This window comes from Drosophila takahashii, chromosome 3R (assembly GCF_030179915.1).
Source record: "Drosophila takahashii strain IR98-3 E-12201 chromosome 3R, DtakHiC1v2, whole genome shotgun sequence".
NCBI lineage: Eukaryota > Metazoa > Arthropoda > Insecta > Diptera > Drosophilidae > Drosophila > Drosophila takahashii.
Window position 1 is genome coordinate 25,418,076 of NC_091681.1, and position 13,603 is coordinate 25,431,678.

The 13,603-nt window shown below is 39.7% G+C and overlaps 1 protein-coding gene across 4 annotated transcripts in view; it reads left to right on the forward strand.

The window, feature by feature from the left end:
- Positions 1–13,603, forward strand: part of SNF4Agamma (SNF4/AMP-activated protein kinase gamma subunit) — a 67,930-nt gene that overhangs the window by 19,392 nt on the left and 34,935 nt on the right. For 3 of the 4 annotated variants that reach the window (XM_070216741.1, XM_070216742.1, XM_017148116.3), the window contains exons 3-6: positions 3,600–5,378; positions 8,210–8,331; positions 9,092–9,713; positions 9,776–9,898. In XM_070216741.1, the coding sequence (XP_070072842.1) occupies positions 3,720–5,378; positions 8,210–8,331; positions 9,092–9,713; positions 9,776–9,898 (2,526 nt within the window). In that variant the 5' untranslated portion in view covers positions 3,600–3,719. The remainder of the gene's footprint in view (positions 1–3,599; positions 5,379–8,209; positions 8,332–9,091; positions 9,714–9,775; positions 9,899–13,603) is intronic. The other variant, XM_070216739.1, reaches the window with a different exon arrangement.

Below are 13,603 nucleotides of genomic sequence, written 5' to 3' on the forward strand. Positions count from 1 at the left end.
TTTTTTTTTTTTTTTTTTTTTTTTGATTTTTTGGGTTAATATCTATGTTTGTAAATAAATATCTATAAATTGATAGATGTGAATTTTTAAGTATTAATAATAAATGTCTACACGTTGATTTTTATGGCTTAAGCTTAATGGAGACTAAAAATGTTTAGACAAGCGTATCGAATTTTTTCTTTATAGTTTCTGTAACTCCTATAGCAACTTAATTCAGGTTGTCTTTAGTATGTAACCTTAAATTGCTTGCTCAGAATACATTGTCATAACTGCTGTCGTTGCTTGATTAATAATGATATTAAATTGTCAAGCGGTACAAAAAAGTGGTTCTCATGGAAAACTGCCTTAATCGTTGAAAACAACTTTAATGGGTAATAATGAAGAATAATTTGTTTATCAGAGTAATATTTTCTGACATTTCACAGAGTTTTTGGTGTTTTGTTTTATAGTTATTAAACAAAATTATCAAGACTTAATTTTGTAACTCATTTTGAAGTGCCAAATAGAGCTTGTAGTCTTGAGAGTAGAACCTAACTTTATAACTCCGCAAAAGGGTTGTAATTGGCGGCTAGATGAAAGTGGAGAAGTTTACCAATTAGCAGGAAACTGCGAAATCCCACGATCCTCCACCCACTCGAATCCCACAGACATTGCAACGCTAATTTCCTGACGCTCTTGCGGCAGAGTTAATTGTTTGGAGTTCGAGTTCTTATCTTGAGTAGGAAATGTCTTTAACCTTGTCGGATATTCGCTTTCTAAATGCTTAGCCCACTTTGTTATTATCATTCCTAGCGACGAATGGAATATCAATTATGCGCTGACTGACAGCGTTTAATGAATCGCTCGAAGTCAATGAAAAGCAAGTGACATTTGCACTATCAGCCATCTGACCGACAAGTGAAGTGAGTCATCTATTATGGGATCACGTGAGAGTGTCAACGGATTGATTGCATAAAGCACCTCCAAAGAGCACAGTGACGATCATTCAATCACTTGTGAAAGTGCCTTGAGCAGCTGGCAATCCTACATCATTTAACAGCAATTACAGCCCACTCATTGTGTGCTTTATTCTGTTTATATGTTCATTTGTATATTTGTTTGCGCACCAACCTAATATCAAGTGCCAAAGTCAACGATGCAAATGCATTAGCATATTTAGATATTTTCATTGGTACCGAGTTTTAGTGGGATATGATGATGAAACTTCTTAAAGTTGTCAAAAATTCTACAAATAAAGTTAAAGCATATATTATTTCGGATATTTTGGGAATCTACAATACAATGTCAGAAACAGGAAATATTTCTAAAAACAAAAGTTGTCAAAAATGATATAAAATCATACATGTATCATATCAAATGATTTAACAAGTTATTATTGATAAATATTTTAAAATTAATGTGATTATAATTGGAATGCCATAATAGCATGCAAATTTAATTATGTAGAAATTATTTACTAGAGATTTACTTGATATAATAGCTCTCCAGAATTTTGTAGGGTATCAAAGAACTCCTAAAACGACTGCTGAATATTCAGTTTATTTTATTACACCACCCATTGGAAAAGCAGCTTTGGATAATTTATTGACAACTCGTAGTCTCTCAACTTATGTCATTTGGAACTGGCTGACCCCTCCGCAAACTGCACCCAGTAAAACTGTAATTTTATTTTATTCACTTCTCGTGCGACATTTTATGTGCCCAAGTGAAACAGAAAATTGTTTGAATGTCAATTTTGCGTTGGCTTTGCTTTTAATTATTTTGTCGTCGACGCTGCTGACGTTTCTTTGTTGCTAAAAGTTTGCCTGCGATATTTTTGCGGTTGCCTTTCTTGCTTTTTTGTTTGGCAGTGCGGTTTCTTCAATTAAACAATAATATCGATTACGTGACGAGAGTTCAATGCTTAAATACAATATGCATTGGCTGTTTGAAAACAAAGTGCAAACAATGCGTTAGAAATTCGAAATGGAAATGGAAGTGGGAGAAAAATGTGGTGGAGAGTCACGTTTGTGCGTCGGAATTTGAGGGGCTTCATTTCTAAACTTTCAAAAGTTTAAGATCTAGAAAGAAATATAAAATTTCCCCCTTAAAAGCCACAAGTCACAGCAGAGACGCCAGAGTGTCTGGCAAAGTCAACCGCAGATGCAAAGAGACTCGGAAACAGCGGGTAGAGGTACTAATACTATGGCCAATAATTAATAGATACATATAGATATATCGCATATAGCCGAACGATCAGCTGACTGCAATTGATTCAGTTATGCAATTAAATAAAGGGAGGTGCTTTGGGGGTCGTATAATTGCATGCTAGTTATCCATTGCATCCAGATGCATTGCAGCTTAACTGGAATTGAGTCAGAGAAAATATCGTGCCCCGGTAATTAATGCGAATTTTCTAGCTAAGCGAAATTCCACCGAATCGAGCGTGAAATATATCCAAGTAACATATCCAGTATTCTCAAGATTCGAACCTTTCGGGGCGACCTTTCTTTGGGGTTGAGTCACCCGAACCTCCACCCCACCTCCACTCCTCATCTCCACCCACTCGTGTGCGTCATCATCCGTCAGCCGAAGACCGCAAAATAAGCGCTGACATTAGCATATGCACGGATACCAGATACATTTGTATCTAATTGCCATTAATTGCGGTTGGTATCTATTAAATGCGTACGCCATATGCTCGATTACACAACTTGCGGTTTGTCTTTGGGGGGGTTTTTCAGGGGCTCAGGGGCACAAGGGGGAAGGGCGGTTTGTTTTAGCCACGATTTAGCCACGATTTGTGCCACTTGTTGCTTAGATACGTTTAAACTCACGGTGGGCATATATTTAGATAAATCATTTTTGCTTTATGATTACTATTCTGATTCATCGTTTTGCCTTGAGAAATTCCTCTTATTTTGTTTATTGTAATTGTGCGATATTTCGTTGTATTCGGTGTTTCATTAATGCCAAAGATATACTCGTTTTCTCAGAAAACGTTATGAAGCCTGTTTTTACCATATTAAACTAAACCTAAAATTATACAAATAATTAAATTGTTTATAGAAACGATTTAACAATAACTCTTCAGGCTAAGAACAACTTTTAGATCAACTGTAAAATAATATTCTTCTGTATAATTTATTTGCTGTATTTTCAAGCACAAAAATGAGGGTGTTTCCCCATCCAATTTCAAATTTCCTCTGTTTGTTCCATATTTAAGTAGATGTTCGGTTGATTTCTGGTCTGTCAGTCCATCAGCTGCCATATGTTGAACATCCAGCTTCTGTAGCTTCTCTTTCTTTTTCATTTGTCGAATTTCGCATTTGACTTTTGTTTTTCCTCCGACAAACACGCCGATGACGAAGCGTAAATAATGAAATTAGCTTTTGTTTTGCTCGATTTTTTACTGATATATGGAAGCGTATTTGTTGACCTTCACCTCTCGAAGAATGTTTGCTGACTTTTGTTGGTTTTTAATTGTTTACTTATAGAAATAGGAGGAAAAAAAGTGTCAGACAGCTCATATCAACACAAGCGGAATGATCGAAGGCCCAGAGATACTCGAACTCTGATCCGCCGATTGATATACAAAACTCTCCCTTTCCTTCTTTTAGATTCCCCCAAGAAGGCGGCATATCAATGTCGTACAAAAGAAAATACTTTGCATAGCGCATAGAGATAGATAGACCATCGATAAATACTACGAGCAATAATCCAAAGAAATAAGCCCAAAAATGGCCACGAACTGCGACTTCATCGAGGAGCAGGTGAAGCAGCAGCCGTTGGCCAATGCAGTTGTCCAGGAGGAGGATGGTCGCCAGGAGGCGGCGTCCAAGGAGAAGCAAGAGAAGCAGCCGCCGCCTGGCCAAGCCCATCCCTACCAGCAATTCGCTGGCGAGGACAGTTTCGAGTGCGCCTTCGAGTCCACCATGGATGACCTGGAGCAGGGCGTCCTCGATGGCTACGAAACGGACTCGGAGGCGAGTGCCAATGAGCAGATCACCGACTCCGCCTCCTCCGGCAGCCTGGGCGGTGGTGGCCCAGTTTCCCAGCAGCAACAGCAGCAGCAGCGGGAGGAGCGACTGAGGGGCTTGCCGGGATCACTACATGGCCAGCACATCGATTCCGAGATGCTGCGCTGCCTGCCGCGTTCAAATTCCTTTGACTTTCACAGCAGCAGTGGCAGCAGCAGCGATGATGAGGATGATCCCGATGACGATGATGACGAAGTGCATCATAGCCTCGGACTCAGTCTCAGCGGGAAGTTTGCCAAGGTGGATCTGTATTCGGGTCACCAGAGACCGGGTTATCTGCTGCCGCCGTACATCGAACGTCGCCGTTTGTCGCAGTGCAAGGAGGAGGACGACGAGGATGAACCCGTGGATAGAACTCAGCTAAGCGGCGGAGGATCCTCTGGAGGGGAAGCCACCAAAGCGGAGAGGGCTTCGAAGGCGCCACCCAGACCACCGACGCCGCAGGATGAGGCCTCCAAGGAGAAGTTCAAGGATCTGGAGCGGCTGAGGCAGCAGTTTATGCACAAAATCGATAGGATAAATACGAGGAATATAGAGGAGAACGAGGCGCCACCGCCGCCACCTCCTCCACCGCCACCCATTCCGGCCACGATTCTTCCGAAGGCTTTGAAGGCATTGCTACATAACCAGGAACCTCCACCTTCACCACCAGCGGTTAATCCCAGCAATCCTCCTGGGAATCTAATAGTGGTCAAGGAAACTCCTTTGGCTATTCCTCCTGTCCAGGCGGCTCTTGTCCAGGAACCAGTGTCGCCGCTTCCCCTGCCCTCGGAGCCGCCACTCATCATCAAGGGCAAGTTCAAGGTGACGCTCGCCCAGGAGACGCCCGAATTGAGGGTGGAGGCCCAGAAATTGAGCAAACTAAAGGCCAGCTCCAATGCCCACACCATCAGCTTTCCCTCCAGCTTCGGCGGGTACTCGTCGGTGCAGGGCCTGTTCTCCCAGCGATATGGCTCCAATCGGTTCCCCGTCGCCGCTCCCCATCTCTCCAAGCAGTTCTTCGAGCCATCGCTCGTGGAGATCCGCACGAGCAACGTGGCCCTGAACACCACTGGACTGGGCAATAGCAATCACCAAAGCCTCACTTGTGATACAAATAGTTTAGCCAACAAGCCGCGAACGCCCAGCGAACGGGAGCTGGACGAGATCTGGATAAGGCGGCAGGATGGTGCTGCTTCTTCTGCGGCAGCAACAGCAGCTCCTCCCACCTTTTTGCAACAGCAGCAGCAGAGACCCGTCTCCTTGGGCGGGGCGTCGACCATGCCCCGTTTGCTGAGGAGCGAGAGCGGCGCCTCCACCACGAGTCCATCCCGCCAGCTGACCAACTCGGGATCTGTCTCGGTTTCGGTGTCCGATGATGTAAGTCCATCCAGGTCCTTGTGGATTCAAGAGTTTGAATAATATCATAAAATTTACTATTCGTCTGAGGGGTTATATTTGTAACTGGGTATTTATATTGTAAAGATTTCCTGATTTTAGTATGAGTATACCAACCGATTCCGAGAAGAATCTATGACAAGTCATCAAAGATTAATTAAAAACAGTCGATTATAATTATAGGCAGAAAAATAAAAAAATCTAATCTACTTAAAGTCAACAAATTAAAATTCGTATAGAAATTATAGTTAAACCCTATTTTTCTGTCCAGTAAAGTATGAGCTCATGTAATTTCAAAAGTAATGAAATGAAAAATCTGCTTGATTTATTAGGTAATGAAATTAAAGTGGTCTTCAGCCTCTTATAGATGAAAAAATTGCGGCTTTTTTCAACAAGCTTTTAAGAATTTAAAGATCTAATCTTTATATTCACAGAACCGACTGACGTCACTTGAGTTATGTACACTTTTCATTACGAAAGCATTTAGCGAGTATAAATTGGTTAGTGAGTTGGGTTTCCGATGCACAAAACAGGGAAGGGCGCTGAGTCAATGATGTCATGAGAACAGTTCCAATACATCATTTGTAAAATGTATTTTTAACTCATAACAGAGCTGAAACTTTTCTTGTTAGTCGTTAGTCTTCCAGTTTTTTTTAAGAATACTTCGTTTGATCAGTATCTTTTACGATATTTTCATAACCTTTTAAGGGGAAATGATCCATTTAAGAGCTTTCTGGAACTACGCCTCTTGACCTGCACTTCTGGCCAGCATTTTGTTTATTCAATATTAATAATTCGCCTGCGCCGTTGTTTCTACGATTCCCATAAAGTTGTCTATTTATAGTTCGAAAATAGAAAGAGGTAGCCGAAACATACGAAATATTTCACCTTTGTCTTTCCTCTTCGGCCTTTTCGAGTTTATTTGTCTGACCGAAAGGTAAACACGGCAAAAAATCAGCTTTTCGGGGCTTGTTTTTATCGTGCCACACATGTAGGCTATATATAGAATATGGTATAGTATAGTTGGGAATATTTCTCTGTATCTGTATCTCCGCTTATCATGACACAATTTGTCAACAGTCCCGGTAACTCGCCGCTTCTTATTTGTTTTGACGGAACGCGGACATATCGCGTACGTATAAATACGAGTATAAAATTTCCATATACATATATATATATAGGCAGATATTTACCAGGTCTTGGCAAACAATGACGTCAATTTTCTCCAGTTCGCCACTCCCAGAACTTAAAAGGGAAGTCTTCCCGAAAGCAGACCTCTAAAATATTTGATAACTGTTTAAATATTTAGTTAGACTGTGTCAAACAGCTGATAGCAAATTTAATTTCCCTCTAAATGTGAGCTTTTGTTATGGTTTTTTTTTTTTAATGTTAACCCACTTTGGCCCCTTTGGGGTCTAATTTGAGACCGCCTTTGTTGTTAGCTCATCGAAGTCGTCTGCGACCCTCGGGGCACGTGACTCGGCACTTTGGTAATGAAACCCTCGGTCATACAATAAAAAAAAAATAAGCTGAGCAAAAATAAAATAAAACATTTCGGCTCCGATCTCTTTGTAGTTTTTGCTAAAAATAATCCAAATACAGGTGTGTTTGCTGATATTTCCTCTTTGTCGCGTCAAAAAAGGTGGAATTCAAAGTGAAGATTTGTTAAAAGTGATTGTGAAAGTTGTTCACAAATGGGGGAAATTACTGGGTAACATTCTTGGGGAAGTATTTATCATTATCCAAACTAAACAACTGGGTTCGCTTCATTTTTTAACTGATCGTAAAAGTGTAAACTAATTATAAAAAGTTTATTGAGTAACAAAAATTGCTATTCGTTTATTTACTATTTTGTAATACGTTTTCTAAATAAACTGATCGCTATTACTTTCAATAAATAATGCAATTAAAAGTGAATGGCGAGAGAATAATAGAAAATATGTGAATTCCATTAGAACGTTGTAGCTAAAGTTGTAAAATAATTTTATTTACATTTTCTATTTATGTATGAAGGGAAAACAAATAAACTAGTTAATTATAGCGAATTCTTTAGAACTCTTAATTGGACTGTATAAGTGACAGATCATCTGTCATAATTAGCTTCTCATTAGTATTGTTCTTTTTCTCGAATGATTTTAAAAGGGGATGCCCCCAAATGTGAATTTTTGTTCCAAACCACAAATGTAGTTCTGTATCTTGTTATTTCTTTTTCTTGTTTCCTAAGTTCCAAATGGAATTCTGAGAATAGTTGAACTATTGCTGCCTCGACAACTGTTGTCCTGGCACACATTCGCTTACAATTTTGCGTAATCATAAATTAATTGATTGAGTTCGATTGAAGGCGCCGCAGGATTGGCGAGCAACAGGCTTTGGGGATAGGTCTTCCCGTTTGCCCCCGCCCTAAACCCAATTAAAAGGACGCCTCGGGTGTCGCCTCTCCGGGTTACGACACCCAAATTCCCCCCCAATCGAACATTGTGTATTGTGGCGAATAAATTGTATTTGTAGACAATTCGGCAATAATTGCAGCTGCTGGAAGGAAGGAAAGAGAGAGAGGCAGATCGCCAGATATAGAACAAATAAGTGTGAGAGGTGAAAGGATACGGGGGATAATGGATAAAGCCGCTCGGTCGATTGGTCGGCTCCCTTTGAGCCTTTAGTTTCAGTTTGCCTTGGCCAGCGGCGCCAGAAACATGCAAAGTACTCTCGAAATCGCAAACGAAATCGAAAGCCCACTAGATGCCAACTCGAATCCCAATCCCATCGTACAGCCAAGTCAAACTAATTCCCAAAAACGTCATGTTCGCTTCCAGGAGCAGGATGGCAGCCTCGGAGGAACCGGACGGACGCCAGGATCCCGGCCCTCCAGCGCCCCCGCAGAGCCAAATGCCAAGGCGGCCAAGAAGGCCTACAAGAAGATGGAGAAGGAGCAGCGGTGAGTGGTCAAATTAAAATAAAAAAAAAAGAATGAAAAAGATAATTAATTTGGAGATATAAACAAAGAAAGATAAAATACTCTATTACATACAAAATAGTCATTTTAAGAACCGTTTTCTTTTCCTTTCGTTAAGACCAAAATAAGTAGTTTTCAAACACTTTTTCTGGGCTTAAATCCTTTTTATAGTTTACCATAAACAAGAGAAATAGGCCCTTAGTGCATTTAGTTTAGAGCTAGTCATGTTAAAAGAAAAGAAATAAATTCGCTATAACGTTTTTTAAACCTAACGTTAACAAAACTTTTTTTTACTGTTTTTTCAACAAGAACACAGTTATAAATTTCAAATAGACGAGTTTTAAATCAAAATCTCCACATAAAAATTGCGATTTCCGCAGATTCTGTTAGTAGATATAGTTTATAGTATATTCTTCGGTTAACATAGTTATAACATTTGTTTCGAAGGAAATTATTATATGAAAACATATAAAATAGTTGCATTTGGTAATTTATGCATCTTTAAAATTCATTTTCTTAGAATCGTATCTTAAACATTGTCTAGTGAAGAATTGTATACCAACATTAGAACAAAACATAGATGTAGATGAGGCTAGAAAATATTAATTGTAATGACTTAAGCGATTAAATATTTTAGGTCTAGTGAAACTACTTATATCATAGCCTTACCATCAGGTTAAGTTTTTAGTTCAATGTCATTTATGCTCAAAAAAGGCTAAAATTTTGTTCATCTCCTCCACAGTCGCCAGGAGAAGGAGCAGACGCGCAGGGAGAAGGAGGCCCGCAAGCTGGAGCGCGAGACGGCGCGACGGATTGAACGCGAGGCGGCCAAGCTGGAGAAGATCAACCGGCACAGCGAGAAGATCTCACGCAGCACAGAGCGGATGGCCATGGCGGGCGTGGGCTCGCGATCCGGTTCGCTGGAGCGGAGGCGGAGTGGCGAGGACTCGCCGGTGCTCAATCAGTCGACGGTGCACGGCATAGCGTCGCCGAATCGAAGGCCCACGATCTTCGATGTGTTCCGACCCAGGGCGAAATCGGATGCCAAGCGGCAGAAGGAGAAGCATCTGTTGGACCCGTCCTCCGCCGACAGCAGCGCCACCAGCAGTACGTACTCCGTTTCGGGGGGCACAGCTCCTCCGGCAGCGAATTCTGGAGGAGCAGCAGGAGGTGGAGGAGGTGGAGCAGCTGGAGGAGCCGGAGCAGCCGCTGGCCTTATGAACTCCATGAAGGTGGCCATGCAGAACTTCAGCCATCGCCAGCATCCCGCCGTCACGATAACGAGTGCCGATGGAACACAGTCCACCGCGAAGAGCAAGTACAAAGACGGCAGTGCCCATCCGCATCAAGGCAGCGACGCGCAGGTGGGTTTTGGAGTCCTCTATTATATAGTTTTCCCTAACTAATTATCACTTACTTTGGACAGTATTACCACACGGTGACGGCGGTGCGTCCGAATTCTTCCCAACGGTCGCCGATGACCAAGGTTATGGATCTGTTCCGCCATCGATCCAGTTCAGTCGTCAGCGAAGCCGACAAACGCAAAGCGGTAAGTTGAGACTATTCTATTTGAGCTAAATCGTAATATGTTGATTATAAAATAAAAGACAGACATGGCAATGTACAATGCATTGTAGAATGTATATACATATGTATTCCATTATAACATTTCTTACTTACGTGTTAATGCCATTTATTCCCGCAATTGTATATCTATAGTTTAAGTATTAAGTATTTTTAAACATTTCTGATTTATCAAATGTTCTTTTAATTTTAAATTCCGCGTAAAGGAATTTACCGTACAAATTTCAAACTCAAACGACCATAGTTCATAAAATCATCGATAAATTTACTAAGAAAGGTATCGCTTCAAAAGCCACCTGGCGGACAGTAGAAAAACAAGACAACAACCATGTGGTTTATGTCTTTGCTTATTGTTAGCGGTTAAGAAATGTGTCTCCGCTTTTTGAAAATTTCAATCCTATCCGATCGGGGCGATTTTCATATGCGTACAAATATTTTAGAAGGACTGTAAAAGTTTTAAACCGCCAGCTTTTAAACTGGGTTCGGAAACGGTATCGAAACAGACAGACGGAAAGATTGATCCTGATCAAGAATATATAGACTTATTGGCGTCGGAAATGTCTCCTTTACTGTGTTACAAACTTCTGACCTAAATTATAATATCCTCTGTTTTTAATAATTACAATGTAGAAATATATCGGCTTAGTATCATTTTATCGGTGGACAATTCAATATGTCCTCATAAAAACAGTATCCCTTGCAAATCGCAGCAGAATCATGATTTAGGGTTATTCAGTTCATAAATTCGACTAATCACGTCCCATTAGGTTGTTAACTGTGCGCGATTAAATGATTTCCGGAGTGTCACTGCCAAATGCCATGTTGTCTCGAAAAGTCCACTTGAGAGCCTTATCGGCGGTAAGGAGGCGTCATTAATAATCATCATCCAGTCTATAAATAATTATGCGCCATTATTGATTTCCATGCGATAGGCCTCAATCGATTTGATTGATAAGCTTCGCTTTTGGGTTTTATTTATCGCTTATCATTAGAGAGTCAAAAGAATGAAACGCGTGCGGCGAGCTTTCAAGAAATGTGTTATAGAAATATTAAACACTTGGAGAAATAATTGGAAAAACTGTAATAATGTTACCAATAAATTTTGCCTTTTTGTTCTTTCTGTTTGAAAAAATAAATATTTTCATTAATTTGTGGAATGCCAAACATAAATAAATATTTCTGTTACTCAAGAAAATTTTTTATATATATTATTTTTTAAAACTTTAAAGTAGAAAACAAATTTCTTTTCATGTGAGCTATTTTCCAAGTGTATAAACATGTTCAAATCCTTGAGAACGAAAGCTTTGCCAACAGGTGATCGCCACAGCTGTTTTTTCGCTCTCTCACTTTCTTCGCTTCTCTCTCTCTCATTTCTCTGTCAGTTTTTGGACTTTTGCGGAAAAGTCGCGCGCACAAACGTTTGTATGTATATTACGTATACGCCAGCGTCGCCGTTTTGCCTCCGCCGTCGTCGTCATTTTTTCAACATTTTTTGTTTCACCGCCGATCGAGCGAATGTGTTGTTATTTTCACTTGCATTTCCAATTGAACTGGCCGAGCGGCCAATTGTGCGCGTATCTTTCGCCTTGTGATCCTTCGGTTTCTTTCTCCGATATTAGTTTGGAACAGGAATATATACTCATTCCATCTGTGCGTTGCCAAATCGAAATGGTACCAATCGCGTCCGTGTGTTGACATCGAAAGTTTCTGTTTATTTATTGTTTTCTTTGGCAAGAAAACGATTTCAGCTGCTTGAAATTAAATAAAATGTGTGTCTGGAGTGCTATTTAAAATAATTTATTACCAAAAGCCATACTAAAGTGCCTGCAAATGGAAAATAAATATAAATTAAAAATGAGACAACTAGTTAATGACTTTCTGAATAATTAAAAATTTTGTGAGAAAACGTTTTGAATTTGAAAAATTACTAGACAAAAATGGACTTATTATTGTAAAATGGTTATTTTTAGAGAGGAACAGCCACCGAATAAACAAAATAATATTTCCCAAATACCGCCAACATTTATTTTCAAATCAAACAAAATTATGCCATTTCATTTCTGCTGCCATTTAGGTTCTAATGTGCCGCGGCAATTAATTTAATTTAAAACACTGAGGATTTCCTCTTTTTTGGCGGACAATTTGTGTTTTTAATTTTCAAGTTCATTGGCGAAACTCACGCGGCACCGTTTTTCATAATATTTATCTTCAAGCAATTCTATTTATTTAATTAAAAGCAATCTGCAAGGCATGGAAATAAGCATATACAAAGTGCGACAGAAGAAAAAGACGAAAGAACCAACAAAATAAATGGCCAACATGTGATCTGTGTTTTTGTTGCTATTGTGATTATTGTTCTATTATCGTCTTCACGAAATTTGCTAAATAATAGCTGATGGTGTGGTTTTGCTGGCTTCGTTGTTTTCAAAGCCCATAAGCCAATTCCTTAGTCGCTAATTTGTTAAGTGTCCAACTTTTGGATGGCAAGGGAAGTGACGAAGAATGAGAAAGGGTTAACATTTTTTAGTTGAAAGACAATTTGCCAAACTTAAAAAGTAAATTATTATTTTTTGTGTAACAACATTTGTCCCCATTAATCAGTAGAGTTCAATGCATCGACTTAATTATTCCATTAGAGATTATGAAATCTGTCCCAATAGTTTGACACTTTTCTCTGAGGATTCGCAGCTGTTGCTCATAGCCAGGGAATTTTCCACGCATTGACATTGTTTTCGGTTAATTTGTTGGTCATTATTACCGACTGACTGACGTTTGACTACTTTATGGCCTCTCAATGGATGATATCACTACTTTCAGGCCCTTTTCCTGCGATTACTTAACTTGGCGATAAGCTGGCAAGTATTATTTGCAAAATGAAAACGAGGGAAAAACAAAAACTTATCAGTATTCACTATTGGCCATAAAATCAACAAGAAGACGGAAGATTCAGCTGGGCAAGCGAAAGCGGCGAGAAATTAATTTAGAATATACAACGGAAGGCAGACGAGCCGATAAGATAAATGCAAGTAAGGGCGGTTAAATTAAATAGAGAATTTCGACAGATAACTGGCGAATAAACCGAATATAAATAAATATTATAATAGGAAGGAGGGAGAATAAAAATCAGTGAATCGGAACAGAAGTGTGATACCTAATCGGAAAGCTCTGACCAAATCAGTAAGATCGAAATCAGCTTTCCCTATATGGGATATGGGATATGCCCACTTGGGATTTCGCTCACTTATTTTCCACGAGGAAGTGAAAAGAAAGTGAATTATTTCAAACAGACATTTCTCTGGTTCTGTGTCCGCTTATTTAATTATTTCTATTTATGTATTTGGCTTTTGTTGTCTTCGCTGTTTTTGGGCTGTTCTGCCGCCTGTTAATCAATCATTTGTCACAAGTGAAAACTTTCCTCTGTTCTCACTATGTTTTTAATATTTCGCTCTTATTATTTGTGTATTTATTTTGATTTTTATCTCACTTGCTTAGAGGTCAACCACATGACAGGCGTCGAAGCTTTTCTGTTGATGTGGAAGTTTGTTTATGGTGGGAGAAGCTTGATTAGGAATGTGTAAAAATATATAGTATTTCACAGATATAAAGAGTTTATAACCGCTTTTGATTGGCTTCAGAATTTGGTAAACTTTTAAAGTGGTTATAGCCAAAA